This window comes from Oryx dammah, unplaced genomic scaffold (genome assembly GCF_014754425.2).
Source record: "Oryx dammah isolate SB20612 unplaced genomic scaffold, SCBI_Odam_1.1 HiC_scaffold_16, whole genome shotgun sequence".
Classification (NCBI taxonomy): domain Eukaryota; kingdom Metazoa; phylum Chordata; class Mammalia; order Artiodactyla; family Bovidae; genus Oryx; species Oryx dammah.
In genome coordinates, this window is record NW_024070200.1 from 12,358,127 (window position 1) to 12,374,186 (window position 16,060).

A 16,060-nucleotide genomic window follows, 5' to 3' on the forward strand; every position below is an offset into this window, starting at 1 on the left:
CTTAAGAAACAAGCACCCTAAAATATTGAATAAATATTTTTAAAAATATTTACTGTGTGTATATAACATTTGGGCTTCCCAGGTGGCTCAACGCTGAAGAACTCGCCTGCCCATGAAAGAGACATAAGAGACATGGGTTGAGAAGATCCCGTGGAGAAGGCAATGGCCACCTACTCCAGTATTCCTGCCTGGGAAATCCCCTGGACAGAAGAGCCTGGCAGGCTACAGTCCCTGGGATTGCAAAAGAGTCAGACACAATTTAGCAACTAAACAACAACATTAACATTCAATTATGCAAATATTTGATTACCTTATGTATTTCTATCCTAAACACTTAAATATTTTATCTTTTTTTAACTATTGTTACTCTGCTGCTAACCAAGAATAAAAAGCTTCCCACACTCTTGGATCCATTTATAAGAGGACCTGAGCTGGTGCTCAGAGTAGTCTACAGATTTCTTCTATTAAGCTTTTTGGATCTTAATAGAGGAGGGGGAAGCCCAAACACTTTCAGTTGCACACAAGCCAACCCTTGATTGGTTTTTCCACAGAGGCCCAAGTCTGCCTCCTGGCACCCCTGGGCACACACAAGATTTCTGTTTTTCAAAGTGCTTGCCCATTTGACCCTCACAAAGGCAGTGTGATACACACAGGCAGAGACTATTCTGTCCATTTGAAAGATATGAAAATTGAGTCTCAGAGAGGTTCAGTGACTTGTCCAAGATCACAGTTTGTGTGCTGAGCTGTCACTAGGATCCAGGGCCCCAGACATTTCCCCTCTTTTCCTTCCCTATCTTCAGCATGACCTAAACAAAAAGAAACTTCACGGGGGCCTTGAGGAAGCAAAGCCATCGAGCTGTGACACGGGTGAGCGGAAACACGCTGACTTTGAGTGATAAACCTGAGTTCAGAACAAACTGGGCCAAACAACTTCAGCAGATGAAAGCTTCCCCCTCTTCTTCTAATTTTAGAGCCTTCTAAAATGGCCTGAGAGGAGTGTCTGTGGTTACAGGGTGTAGCATCTGCTGCTGCTGTGTGGCTGGAGGCAGAACGGGAAGATGGTACTCACTAGATTTTTCTTCTTTAATGGTGTATTCGAGCACCTCGGATGAGCTCTCATTCAGGGAAGGGAAATGGACACAGAGCACCAGCTGCTTCAAGCTGCTGTCCCGGCGGACCAAGAACGCCTGCAATGGAGGAAGAGGGCACTCTGTGAGTCAAAGATGTGGCAGGAGGTTGGAAGGACAACTGTGAGATGGGAGTCATCTGGAAGGTTCCAGAAACCAAGAGGCAGGGTGGTGGAGTCTAGCATTCCCAAGGACAAGTAGGGGTTCTGTCCCAAGGGCCATGTGTCACCTGGTACCTGTGCCATGGATCCTCGAGCCTCAGTTTCTTATTTGTGTATGGAAGTGGAGGCCAACTAAATCAAGGCAGATTCCTGTGTCCCTACCCTCTGAGATGCTGGTATGTTGGGGGCAGGGGTGGGTCTGGAATCAGCTGAATCTGGTACAGGTAGAGGTCTGGGGACTACTTTTAGAAAAGCACAAACATAACGGCTGAATTTCAACTCACTCCCTAGCACATATGCTCTAGGGGAGGCTGGAAACAATCATAGATATTAGTCAAGTCACACTATTTTTTTTCCCATGGAAACAAAAATAGCAAATAACTAATATACAGCTTGTGCTGTGACAGCAACTGTTAGGAATGCTTTGCATATGTTTACTTGCTTGATTGTCCCGATAACCCTGTGACGTGAGTTTTGCTGTTATCCCTGCTTCAGAGATGAAGGAAGGTGCTCCCTGATCCTAACAGGACCTGGCTCTTCGGGCTGGTGTGAAGACAGACTGAGGAAATACCTGTATGGGCTTGGGCCCCAGGACACACCCTGAAGGCTGTTCCTGGCCAAAGCCTCACAGCTGATGGGGTAGAGCTGGGATTCAGCTCAGGTCACTGGTATCCACACTCTGGACCCCATGCTATGCAGCCCTTCTCTGTTCCTCATATCCCACCTGGGGGGAACTTGTCCTTTCTTCCCTTGTGGATTTATTCTAGTCAAAAATGATGCTTCTGAGCCCCGAGGACCTATTTGTGCTGTAGTAACCAAGCATTACCTGAAGTCTAAACCAGAGCCAGCCTGTTTATAGATGCCTTATTTTACTTCTCTCCAGACGACCATTCTGCTCAGCTAAAGGGCCTGTGGCTCTGAAGTTTTCCCCTGTCATAGCCACAGCCGCCCTGGCCCCAGAAGGCCATCATGGGGAGGGAGCCCCTGCTTCCTTTCACAGCCTCTGTGGTTTTAAAAATGTTCTTTTTCGTCTCCATTGGCCCCACTCAGGCTCATCCCTCCTTCCAGGTGATAACAGAGGCCTTCTGGAATCTCCCCAGCCTCCAGGGCCTGGCGTCCCCCTGGGGAAGAGGCAGAGGAGTGGTCGTCCCCCTAGGGTAGGGTCAGACCTTCCTTTCCTGAGAAAGGACTTGGTCACCCTGTCCCCCCTCTCCTCCAGCCTCATCCCCAACCAGGGCTCTAAGCCCCTCCCAAGAGCCCAGGCTAGAGTTTTGAAGACCAGGAGCCTGGTCAAAGATGCTGAGAAAAATTTGGGAAGCAGGGCCACTGGGACCTCCAGAGTACATGGCCCCACACATAAGCAGCTCTGGAGGAACATAGAGATGGTGTTTCTTCCCTTCTCCCTCCAAGGCACTGTCCCACCACCTCTTGGGAGATGCTCCAAATTCCCTGCCGTTGCAACTGATTACTACTGGATTGGTGGTTGAAGCTGAAGTTCCAATACTTTTGGCCAGTTGATGCGAAGAGCTGATTCACTGGAAAAGACCCTGATGCTGGGAAAGATTGATGGCAAAAGGAGAAGAGGGAGGCAGAAGAGATGGTTACATGGCATCACTGACTCAATGGACATGAAAGTGACCAAACTCCGGGAGATAGTGAAGGACAGGGAAGCCTGGCGTGCTGCAGTCAGTCCACGGGGTTGCAAAGAGTCGGACTCGACTTAGCGATTGAACAAAAAATTTATGATGATAACGCTATAGTATTAGAATTGTTCATTCAATGTCATTAAATTGTTGATGCATGCGACCCTATGGACCATAACCCGTTGAGACTTCCCTAGTGGCTCAGTTAGTAAAGAATCTATCTGCAATTTAGGAGACCAAGGCTCAATCCCTGGGTCGGGAAGATCCCCTGGAGGAGGAAATGGCAACCCACTCCAGTATTCTTGCCTGGAAAATTCCATGGACAGAGGAGCCTGGTAGGCTACAGTCCACGGGGTCGCAAAGAGTCGGACATGACTGAGCAGCTAACTCTTTCTGCTAATGGACCATAGCCTGCCAGGCTCTTTAGGTTGGGACTGGGATCTGAGCTCAGGCCCTTTAGCTTGAGATCCTGAGCCCCATGCCCAGCCCACAGAGGGTGGTCTCTTGGTTTATGCGTCTGCTCTCTGGGAGAGTGCTTCCTGGGAGCAGGGGCACAAGGCACCCTATAGTCCTTGAACTGAGGTCAGCAATGAGGTTACCAGCCTTTCCTCGCACAGGGCAGGCTGGAGAGAACCTGAGAACCCAGTGAGTGGAGGAAGGCTGTAGAGAGGCTTCTGGAGCAGAAATAGGAGGTGGGTGGGGTGCCAGCACCCCACCTGGAGGACACCTCCTCGGGGACCCAGCAGGAGGCAGGCTCTCCTCTAGGTGCCTCTCTGCACTCCTGGCACAGCCTCGCCTGCTGTGAGCAGCAACATCTCTGAACTGATATGTTCACCTGGACCTGAACTGCCCCTATGAATGCACCTTTCCAAGAAAAGAGGTCACTTTGGCTCCTCTTCAGAGATATAGGTCAGCATTAGCTCAGTTCAACTGCTCAGTTGTGTGTCTGACTCTTTGCAACCCCATGGACTGCAGCATGCCAGGCTTCCCTGTCCATCACCAACACCCAGAGCTTGCTCAAACTCATGTCCATCGAGTTGGTGATGCCATCCAACCATCTCATCCTCTGTTGACCCCTTCTTCTCCTGCCTTCAATCTTTCCCAGCATCAGGGTCTTTTCAAATGAGTCAGTTCTTCACATCAGGTGGCCAAAGTATTGGACTTTCAGCTTCAGCATCAGTCCTTCCAGTGAATATTCAGGACTGATTTCCTTTAGGATGGACTGGTTTGATCTTGCAGTCCAAGGGATTCTCAAGAGTCTTCTCCAACACCACAGTTCAAAAGCATCAATTCTTCAGTGCTCAGCCTTCTTTATAGTCCAACTCTCACATCCATATATGACTACTGAAAAAATTGTAGCTTTGACTAGATGGATCTTTGTCAGCAAGGTAATGTCTCTGCTTTTTAATATGCTGTTTAGATTGGTCATAGCTTTTCTTCCAAGGAATAAGTATCTTTTAATTTTATGGCTGCAATCACCATCTGCAGTGATTTTGGAGCCCAAGAAAATAAAGTCTGTCACTGTTTCCATTGTTTCCCCATCTATTTGCCATGAAGTGATGGGACCAGATGCCAAGATCTTCGTTTTTTGAATGTTGAGTTTTAAGCCAGCTTTTTCACTCTCCTCTTTCACTTTCATCAAGATCCAAGTACCTCATAGGTATCAGGTCCATGGAAACCAGCATGTGTGAGGCAACGTGGGAGTGAGTGTGTGTGTGATAAAGAGAGAGAGAATGAGTATGTGTGTGAGAGAGAAAGACAGAAAGAGAATGAGTATGTGTGTGTGAGAAAAAGCCTGTGGATGCTATAAAAGAAATACATCTGGTCTTTGTCCCCAGTTCCTGGCACAGAGATTCAGAAACCCTTGGAATTTCCTGAATGATGGCAGTCTTTCGTAGTTCATAAAGAGCCCCTTTGGACCACATCTGAGTTTATGTTAACAGGTGGCTCAGGTGGGACCTTAAAGAAGGGGCTGCCCCCAAAAAGACAGTCACATAATTAGAGGACTGGAACGCACAGACCCACTTCTACCTCTGGGGAGGGAAGGGGGACTGCGGACTGAGTTCAAGTCCGGGGCAATGATTTAATCTCCTGGTTGGCGAACACACTGATATGTGGGGAGGGTGCTGTGCCCAGATTCCATGGGGAGAGGGTATGGAAGCCCCGTGTGGCCCTCCCCACCCAGACCTCATCCTTGTGTGTCTCATTCAGCGGCTCTTGAGTTTTATAATCAAACTGTCATCATAAGCTTAGTGCTTTCAGTGAGTCCTCTGGATCTTTCTAGCAAATTATCAGATCTAAAGAGGAGGCCATGTTTGTAGCCAAGTCAGAAGTGTGAGGATCCTGGGGATCCCATTTGTGTCTGGCATCTGCAGTTAAGAGCAGTCTTTGGAGGAATCTTCCCTTGAACTTATGGGGTCTGTGTTCACTTTGGGTAGTGTCAGAACTGAACTGTAGGACATCCTACAACTGTAGGACAGTTGATATCAGAGAGCTGTTCAAGCGCAGAGTGAATGGGTGTGAGTGTGTGCACAAGTGCATCAATGTGGGAATGAGTGTGTGTGGGGGGGTGTGTAAGTGAGGAATGAAGGGACTCTGGGCTGAACGGGACTCAGGGCTCTCCTCCCGGAGTTCTGAGGGACAAGGCATGGGAAGGGTGCCCAGCAGGAGCCAGGGGTGCCCCTGGGAAGGCAGACAGCAAAGCTGGATCCTCGACGCTGAGCCCAGGCAGGAGCTGAGGCTGGTGCCCTCCTGAACTGAAAACAAACTAGCATAAATTCTGTCTTTGGAGGACAAGAGCTCCCTTCACAAGGGTGGCATACAAATGTGTGTTGGGGTGAGGGCAGGAGGAGACACAAGCCCAGGTCATTGTTCAGAAGCACACGCACATAGCTGAGCTGCCCCTTGCCATCCTGGAGTGTCAGGAATGGCATAGGAGGCAAGGAAGTGATTTCAAACATGACCCATTGGGGAAAATGCCACCAGCCAGCTTGTTTTTTAACAAAAGAAAATACATGAGAACAAAACAAGATAATAAGGATATCTATCAGAAGGATGGACAATTTTTTATGAGAGAGAGCAAGAGAGAGAGAGATCTATGGAGGGTCAGGGTCACAGGACAACATATCTTTTAATTTTTATTTTTTTGATGTGGGTCATTTTTAAAGTCCTTATTGAAATTGTTACAATATTATTTGTTTTATGATTAGTTTTTTGGTCATGAGGCATGTGGGATCTCAGCTCCCCAACCAGGGATTGAATCCATAACCTCCTGCATTGGAAGGTGAAATCTTAACCACTGGACTGCCAGGGAAGTCTCCAATGTAGATATCTTATTCTACTGATGGTTTCCTTCTTCCTGGACTATTTGACTCCCACGGATCCCACCCTAGGGTGACTGCAATGACAAATCACCATTGGCAGCCTCAACTGGGACCCCCTGCAATGCCACCCTGTAACCTAACTGGCTCTTTCACACCCAGCATGTAACTATTTCTAGATTTGCTTACTCTGCTGAGACATTGACCCTGTTCTCCACCCTCCTGTTCCACAGAGAGAAAGAAAGAAGATACGAGCCCTCTGACAGGAACTCCTCCAGCTGCAAGAAGAGTCAAATCTGCATTTGACAGTCAAGATCTGTCGCCATCTGCATTTCTTCCTGGGCTCCCAGAGGGCTCTGTGCAGCCTGCTATGGGCTCTGTGGCCCTGGGTCATTCCGTAGTTTCTCTAAGCCTCAGTGTTTCTATCTGTAAATTGGGATAACACCCATGACCACCTAGCAGAAACAAGAAATGAAACCAAAGCCCTGCCCTTCTGTGTTGGAAGGAGTAACTGAAATGTTACGTAGGGAGGCACCCAGTGGGTAAAAAGGTTTCTACCGATGCTCACTAAGAATTAATTTTCCATCTGCTTCTGCCTTCCTGACCATGGCTGGTTTACATTCCTCAACCTCCCAGTCTCAGGCTCCATCTAGAACTGGGGCTCAGTGTACCACATGTGTTTCTTGTGAAAAAGACTCAGGATTTCCTTGAGAAGGGGTTCAGCTGCAAGTAAGGAGCAGAAATTTAAACAGCAGCTGACGTCTGTGCTCTGGACCAGGTACCTTACACCTTGCATTGTCCAGTTCCCTCATGGCTGGGTGAGGTAGGCACTATTACCATTCCTTCTGATGGGTGAAGACTCAGGGCACAGAGAGGTTAAAGAAACCCAAGGCCATGCAAACAGGAAATGCAGAAGCAAGATGCAGACCTGGGCGTCACCGAGAACATCTCACTTATCTCTTGCCATCGAGTCTGTGTTAACTAGTCATGGCAGGGCAGGCGTGCAGACTGGGGTGGAAAGTACCCCAGGCTGGGCTCAGGTTCCCAATTCTGAGTGCCCGACACCCACCCTTCTGGCATGGCCACACAGCCTCCTGTACCACTTCCTTCTGCCATAGCCAAGTCCTCTTATCTGAAAAACTAAGATAATGCACTGGGTGAGCAGTTTGGGGAGCTGAATTTGTTAGGGGGGAGAAGGGAGGGAGGCTCAAGGAGTCCTCTGACCCTTCCTGCCCAGATGGCAGTGAGGGAGAGGACACTGACAGGAGCCTGCTCTAGGCAGAACCCCGGTCAGTGGTCTGCACTGGTCATTATCCATTGGAATAAGATGGTCTCTTCTGCATTCCCCTTTGGGGAGGTTTAGCTGGTCAGCTAGTCACAGGGTCCCTTCCAGGAAGTACTCACAGATAGCACCTCAAAAACAGTGTCATTATATGACTCACTGCAAGAACATATGCAGAGTGGTAACTCCTGCAAAGTGTTCTAGATTAGGGTGCAACTCCTGTGCTTCAATCCAGCAGAGTTCAGCAAAAGCTGGTACCAGGAAAAGAGCATCTGAGTAGATTGCCCATGTTCCCCTTGCCCCTCATCCTCTATGGGTGTCCACTGCTCATCCTCTACAGAGATGCTGCCCACAGTGGTTGCTGCAGGTGAGCACCCAGAAGCTAATGGGCTGGGTGTGCCACCCAGAGGTCCCACTCCAGCACCCTCAGGGGGGGTCCATGTGCAAATTTCCCAAGGCCATCTTACTTCTCTTTCTACCTGCCCATCCCCTGGCAGCCCACTTATTAGACCCCCAGGGGGACTTGAATCCCAGCTCTGATCTTTATCAGCTGTGTGTCCGTAGGCAAGTTACTTTTACTTCCTTGGCCTCAATTTCCTCATCTGAGCCTGAGTATAATAATATCCATCTCTCAGGGTTTCCATGAGAATTGTTGACCATGTATATGAATGCTTGGCACAGAGTATGCAAGATATTTATTATTATTATTATTGTAGACGGCTACCATTTACTGAGCACTAAACCACATGTAAGATTTTTATTTGAAAATAGGGGCTTCCCTGGTGGCTCAGATGGTGAAGAATCTGCCTGCAATGCAGGAGACCTTAATTTGATCTTTGGATTGGGAAGATCCCCTAGAGAAGTGACAACCCACTCCAGTATTCTTGCCTGGAGAATCCCACGGACACAGGAGCCTGGTGGGCTACAATCCACAGGGTCACAAAGAGCTGGACACGTTGGATGACTAACACATTCACTTTCAATCTCATTTGACAAATAAATATACTTATTAATAAGATTATTACTATGTATCTTTTTATCCAAACAAAGAGCTAGGAAGACAGAATCAAAGACCATCTATGTGGCAGATTAAAAATGGCCAGAAATTCTTTGCAGCTCCTTCCATCAAGAGGTAGAATCTAGTTCCCTGCGCCTGGAAGGCTGGCCTGGGACTTGCTTTTGACCAAAAGAATGTAGCAGCAGTGGTGGTGTTGAGTTCTAGGCCTTAAGAGGCATGCCAGCTTCCATGCTCACGCTTTTGAACCATAACTGTCATATGCAGAAGGCTGAGCGAGTCTGCTGGAGTCATGAGGCCCAGCCCACAGCTGGCACCACCTGCCAGACAGGTGGTCAAGGCCATCTCAGGCCATCCAGACCTAGTCAAATGGCCAGATGTCTACAGCTGTTTGGTTGATCCCAGGAGAGACCAGCAGAAGAACCACTCAGCAGAAGCCAGCCCAAACTGCTGACCTACAGAATCCTGAGAAAGTCAAATGGTGACTGTTTCAAGCCACTGGACCTTGGAGTGGTTCATATGCCACAGTAGGTAATGGTATAGCTGTGGGGTATGAGGAGGTGGGGCCTCATCCTTTGGGTACCTCCTACTTTCCTTCTATTAGGTGCTACTGAGGGGCTCCCAGAGCTCAGTGGGGAAATTTGAAAGCTACAGATGTATTCAGCTCCTCACTCTACAGCTAAAGAAACCAAGACCCAGAGATGCAAAAAGACATCCTTGTTGGTGGCAGAGCCAGGACAAGAATGCAAGGCCAGTGACCTTCAGGCTGGGGTTGTGACCTCCTATGTGTCCTCCAACCCAGCCAACCCACCAAGTATCAACTGATCATGTTTCTATGCCAGACACCCGGCTGGAGGTTTTAAATACCTCGCAGCAACTCCTTCCCTGGGGTTTAGAATATTTTACCCCTTGTACAGATGAGAAAACAGCACAGGAGAGGACTGGCAAAGAGAGAGATAAAGGGGAAGATCCAGAGTGTTGGGCCTTAGGGCCCTTCTGTGTAAGACTTCAATCCATGGGCTCTGGAGCCAGACTCTGTAGAGTTCGGTCCTTAGTTGGCCACTCAGAGCTGTGTGACTGCTCCAGGGCTGTTCCTTGCTCTGCAAAATGGGAATATGATAGTTCCTGTCTGTGATGGTCACTATGAGTTAGTTCCCTGAGAACCAGTCCCCTCCCTCTCCTTGGTAACTGACCTCTGCCACTCACTCCCTTCCCCAGCTACCCTCACAGTCAGGAGTGGTCAATAAGGTATCTGCAAAAACATCTGTTCCCTGAAAAAAAGACTGATCCTAAGAGAAGAAAGCCTTTTGCCCATGACCTCCTGCTTTTGAATGGATGAGATGGCTGGAGCTGCAGCCACTAATTTGTAGCCATGAGGTGACAAACCCAAGACCCTTGAAAGCCAACCTCAAAAATGAGGGAACAGAAACGTGGAAAGAACTTGGGTCTTGAAGACATCAGTCAGTTCAGTCGCTCAGTCGTGTCTGACTCTTTGTGACCCCATGAACTGCAGCACACCAGGCCTCCCTGTCCATCACCAACTCCCAGAGCTTGCTCAAACTCATGTCCATCGTGTACGTGATGCCATCCAACCATCTCATCCTCTGTACTTCATCCTCATCTCATCCACTTCTCCTCCTGCCTTCAATCTTTCCCAGCATCAGGGTCTTTTCCAGTGAGTCAGTTCTTCACATCAGGTGGCCAAAGTATTGGAGCTTCAGCTTCAGCATCAGTCCTTCCAGTGACTATTCAGGACTGATCTCCTTTAGGATGGACTAGTTGGATCTCTATGCAGTCCAAGGGACTCTCAAGAGTCTTCTCCTACACCACAGTTCAAAAGCATCAATTCTTTGGCACTCAGCTTTCTTTGTAGTCCAGCTCTCACATCTACACATGACTACTGGAAAAATCATAGCTTTGACTAGACAGACCTTGTTGGCAAAGTAATGTCTCTGCTTTTTAATATGCTGTCTAGGTTGGTCATAGCTTTTCTTCCAAGGAGTAAGCGTCTTTTAATTTCACAGCTGCAGTAACCATCTGCAGTGATTTTGGAGCCCCCAAAAATAAAGTCAGCTACTGTCATCTGTTAACTACTAAACTAGCCCTAGACCCCAAACCTCCAGATTTCTCATTAGGTAAGCAATAGTCGCCTTATGGTTGAAGCTACCATAGGCTAGGTATTACTTGAACTGAAGGCATTCTCAGCTGACCTAGTGCCTCAAAGGATTATTAAAAGTGCCCAGGTGACTTCAGTAGAGTGCCTGCTATATAATAAGCACCCAATATATGGTATGGGGCTTTCCAGATGGCACTAGTGGTAAAGAACCTGCCTGCCAACGCAGGAGACATAAGACTTGCGTTTGATCATTGGGTTGGGAAGATCCCTTGGAGGAGGGCATGGCAATGCATTCCAGTAATCTTGCCTGGAAAATCCCATAGACAGAAGAGGCTGGTGGGCTACAATCCATAGGGTCACAAAGAGTTGGACACAACTGAAGTGACTTAGCATGCACACAGTGTATGGTGTCTCTACCTGCCTCAGAGTCCCCTGCAGCGTGGAGGTTGCATTCCCATCCTCTTGTTCATGGATGGCTCTATAATCAGAAAGGTAACATGCTGAGCACCAGGCCCCCTGAACATGGAAAGACATCCTCACTAGCAGCTCCAGACTTCATGTCTCAGCCCCGAGTGAAACAATGAGCTCAAGGTGAGCAGAGAGGGAACACGAGGTGACAAGTCTAGGCCCCGGGGCCTTCTCTGTCTACCTCCAGGATCCCTGCGTGTGAGCTGCCCAGGGTTATTAGGATGGAGCAGGTCACACTCATGGCCACACTGGGACCTTCCCTGAGCAAGTCCTCCCAAAGGCCTTCCCTGATTAAGTGGGGCCAAAGCTTGCTGCGCCCCAGCGTCCTCACTCAACCTCTCTCCTCTACGGGAAGAAGCGTCATCTGCTGCCTTGTTGAGCCGACATCTGAGTCAGCCCACTCCTTCTGTTCCCTCTTTATTCATTCCCCTTTTGTCAGCTCCCCCAATACACTAGATTAGGAACTTGCAAAAAATTAGAAGGATCCTCTTCCCCCAACTGTACAAACCGATGGGTGACATGTCCACCCCATGCTCTGAGGATCCAGTTTTCTTTGAAGAGCTAGGATTCGCTCATCCCCACCCCCTGAAGCCTACAGCGGGGTCGTGGCCAGAGCCCTGGGCCATGAGGCAGGACACAGAGTCCCTCCTAGTGCTGACCCTGGCTTGCTGTGCCCTTCGGCAAGTCACTTCCCCTCTCTGAGCTGGCTTTTTCCAGTCTAGTCTGGGAAAGGGACAAAAGGGTCCAGGACTCCTTCCATCTAGAAGATTCTCTCCCAGCATCAGTGTCCTGGGATCTTTCCAAAACTCAGGGTTAGTTTTATAGGTAAGTCACTGCAATCCAGGAGGGCTGAGCCCCTGGCTGGCATGCGAGCCCCTCCCTGTCCACCTTCAGTCAGCATGATGAATTTTGGGAGGACCAGCTGATTTCAGTTAACAGCTGGGACAGAAAATGCTTAGGGAGAGAATGCAGCTACTGCATGCCCTTCCTTCCCTCCAAATAAATACATAAAAACCCAAAGCTAAATACACTATAAATGGTTTTGTTTTTACTATCCCTTTTTGGCCCGGTCAATCCAGAGCTGTCTGCTTTTCCATTTTTGTTATTTTAGGACTATTTTCCAGTTGCTTGGGGAAATTTTCCAATCATACTCTTCATGGCTGAAACAGAAGTGGCTAGTTCTTCGTGGAGTCCACAAGTGCAGGGGCATCGGTGCCCATGGAGGTTGGGGGTCCAGCGGCCGAAGCCCAGTCTGGACATGCAGCCCACCTTCTTTACACACAACGAGGTTGTAGCCTGGCAAGGAGCGGGGTTTCTCAATCCTGGCTGCACATCAGAATCACCGAGGGAACTTGAAAACCATGCTGATGGCTGAGCCCCACTCTAAACCAAAGAAATCTGCATTTTGGGGGATGAGGCTGAGACACTGTGGGGTTTTTTTTTAAGTCTTTGAAGGCAGTTAGTGCAAATCACACTCTATCACTTAGTAGCCATATTACTCAGGGCAGATTCCTTAACGCCAGAAGTGAGTTTCCTCACTGATAAAATAGAGAGCCCCGGGGAATCCCGTGGTGGTCCAGTGGTTAGGACTTGGTGCTTTCACTGCAGGGGCCCGGGTTTGAGCCCTGGTTGGGGAACTAAGATCTGGCAAGCCACACAGTGTGACCAAAATATAAAAATTAAAAATAAATAAAACAGAGAGCCCGCCCCCTGTTGCGGGCTGTTGGAAAGATGAGAGATAGTACTTGGCAACACAGCAGACCTGCTGGCTGTGTCTTCTTCCCTGGTCCTAGCACCCTGAAGGGGAGAAAAGCGGCTTTGCTGATGCTTTTGCCAAACTAATATTGAATGGAATTGGTATCCTTGGCTCACAGTAGAGGAAGATGCCTTGAATGTGGCTGGTCCATATCAAAACTCGGGTTACTGCAACTCTTGCTAAACAAAAAGCAATCTTACAAGAGGTTTCATTCATTAGAAGACCACCTTGAGGTCTAGAAGCAATGACACTCCAGTAGCAACACTGAGTGCCCAGATCTTAGTTTCCAATATTATTCTTCGATGAGAAATGGCTGAGCCTAGAACTAGGGCAAGGAATAGATGAGTCTGGACAATCTTTTAGTGTAAGAAAGTGAGGAAGTGCTCCAAACAAACAAATAAGTAAAATACACACAAAATGATAGAAGTTCATCAAAGGGACACAGGAACCAACTGAAAGAGCTCCTGGTGGCCAAAGCTGAAACAATTTGAGCAACAAAATAATTACAGTAGTATGAGGCTATATTGGGCCTTCCTGGTGGCTCAGTGGTAAAGAATCCACCTGCCAATGCATGAGATGTAAGTTTGATCTGGGTTGGGAAGATCTGCTGGAGCCCTGGAGAAGGAAATGGCAATCCCTTTCAGTATTCTTGCTTGGAAATCCCATGGACAGAGGAGCCTGGTGGGCTACAGTTCACAGGGTTGCAAAAGAGATGGACGTGACTTAGCAACTAAATAACAATGACAACACTGAGTTATAACTCAAAGCATAAAATAAATATCTGAGTCCATACTGATAACGTAACTGATTGAATAAATGAATAAATGAAGGAGAAGAGACAAATACTTTGTGCAGAAGAATTTCAAATAATTTACATAGATGCTCTGCTCTCAGGGAGAGGGAGTACAAGTCCCCACTCCCTGAGTGTGGGCTGTGTAGAGTGACTTCCTTCCAAAGAAGATGGTGTGGAAGGGGCAGGGGAAGGAGTAACTTTACAGTGGAACCTGATAGGTGATCAAGGTCAACATCCACACTGACGTCATGCTGACAATACGTACCTTAGTCACAGTGGGATGAGAATGGCACTTTGGCTCTGGGATCTTCCTCCCTCAAACCCATACCCCCGTCTAAGTGAAAGTGAAAGTGAAGTCGCTCAGTTGTGTCCGACTCTCTGTGACCCCATGGACTGTAGCCCACCAGGCTCCTCGGTCCATGGGATTCTCCAGGCAAGAATACTGGAGTGGGTTGCCATGCCCTTCTCCAGGGGATCTTCCCAACCCAGGGATCGGACCCAGGGATCGAACCCGGGTCTCCCGCACTGCAGGCAGACCGTCTGAGCCAGCAGGGAATCCCTGTCTAACCATCAGACAAATCACAGGTAAGGGACATTCTACAAAACGCCTGACCAGTACTCCTCAAAGCTGTCAAGATCGTCAAAAACAAAGAAAGTCTGAGAAACATGCAGCCAAGAGGAGCCTAAGGAGACTTGTGAGTATATATGATATGGTGCCCTGGAGGGGATCCTGGAAACACAAAAGGACATTAGGTAAAAACTAGGAAATCTGAATAGAACGTGGGTGCTAGTTAATACTAACGTAGCAATATTGGTTCATTAACTGTGACAAATGGACCAGACTTATGTTAGATGTTAACAGTGGGAGAAACTGGGTGAGAAGCACATAAGGGAACTATCTGTACCATCTTGGCAACTTCTTTGTAAACAGAAGACTTCGAAAATAAAACTAAAAGAAAAAACACCCCACCCTTTGGGTGTAGAATGAATAAAGGTGGCTTTTGACTGCCTTGCCCTGAGTCCATGCAAATCAAAAATGGGTCAATATGTTCCCAGCACCTTATCAGAGAAGCAGGCTGCAGGAGATGGGGAGGGATTGGGTGGGGGTGGTTGGGTGGGGATGTTGTCAAGGTTATACAGATAACTGGGACAAAGGGGCGGGATCTCCAGTCTCCTGACCACTGGCCCCAGACGCGATGAAGCACTGTCCCTCATCAGTGTCATGAAGGCATGGGGCCGTGTGATCTCTGAGGACCCTCTGAACTCTCACAGCCTGGGGGCTATTCAGTGTCTGTAATCTTTAAAAACTATGAAGCCATTGCACTGATGGAAATTCAGACAGTTCCCTGGGAGTGATACTATACAGCAAAGGGCCTTCCCAGCATCCCTGCAGATCACACCGTGCAGACTCTGCACTTTCTAGCTGTGTGACCTCAGGCAAGTGACTTAACTTCTCTGTGCCTTCATTTTCTTATTTGGAAATGGAAATGCCAATAACATTGACCAGAAAGAAGTCACTGTTGAGAATCCAATCAGTTCAGTTCAGTTCAGTTCAGTTCAGTCACTCAGTCATGTTCGACTCTTTGCAACCCCATGAATCACAGCACGCCAGGCCTCCCTGTCCATCACCAACTCCCGGAGTTCACTCAAACTCATGTCCATCGAGTCCGTGATGCCATCCAGCCATCTCATCCTCTGTCGTCCCCTTCTCCTCCTGCCCCCAATCCCTCCCAGCATCACAGTCTTTTCCAACGAGTCAACTCTTCGCATGAGGTGGCCAAAGTACTGGAGTTTCAGCTTTAGCATCAGTCCTTCCAATGAACACCCAGGGCTGATCTCCTTTAGGATGGACTGGTTGGATCTCCTTGCAGTCCAAGGGACTCTCAAGAGTCTTCTCCAACACCACAGTTCAAAAGCATCAATTCTTCGGCGCTCAGCTTTCTTCACCGTCCAACTCTCACATCCATACACGACCACTGGAAAAACTATAGCCTTGACTAGACGGACCTTTGTTGGCAAAGTAATGTCTCTGCTTTTCAATATGCTGTCTAGGTTGGTCATAACTTTTCTTCCAAGGAGTAAGCAATAAGATCATGCAAAGAACACTGGGTAAAAGTGGGACAAGTCTGTATCAGAGCATGGGCCTTAGGGCTTTGCTTTCTACTTGAAAATATAGAAGCTCACAGGAAGGAGTAGAGGGGAGGGCAGAGAAGTGAACAGAAGGTGTCTCCTCCAGTTCTGTGGTCCTCAGGGCTGCCCCAATCCCTGTGGCCACAGAGTGGGCAGTAGGGGTAGAAGTGGGAAGGCCTCCGGCTCCCAACCTGTGGTCTTAACAGTACCCTGTGGTCTCACTCCTGGGATCAGATTCAAGGCTCTGCA

At 48.4% G+C, this 16,060-nt stretch overlaps 1 protein-coding gene across 1 annotated transcript in view; it reads right to left on the minus strand.

Annotated features, from left to right (window-relative positions):
• The window catches only part of RIN3 (Ras and Rab interactor 3), a 130,311-nt gene that overhangs the window by 69,493 nt on the left and 44,758 nt on the right, over positions 1 to 16,060 (minus strand). Inside the window, exon 3 of the mRNA XM_040256613.1 lies at positions 1,070 to 1,187. Coding sequence (XP_040112547.1) covers positions 1,070 to 1,187 — 118 coding nt within the window. The remainder of the gene's footprint in view (positions 1 to 1,069; positions 1,188 to 16,060) is intronic.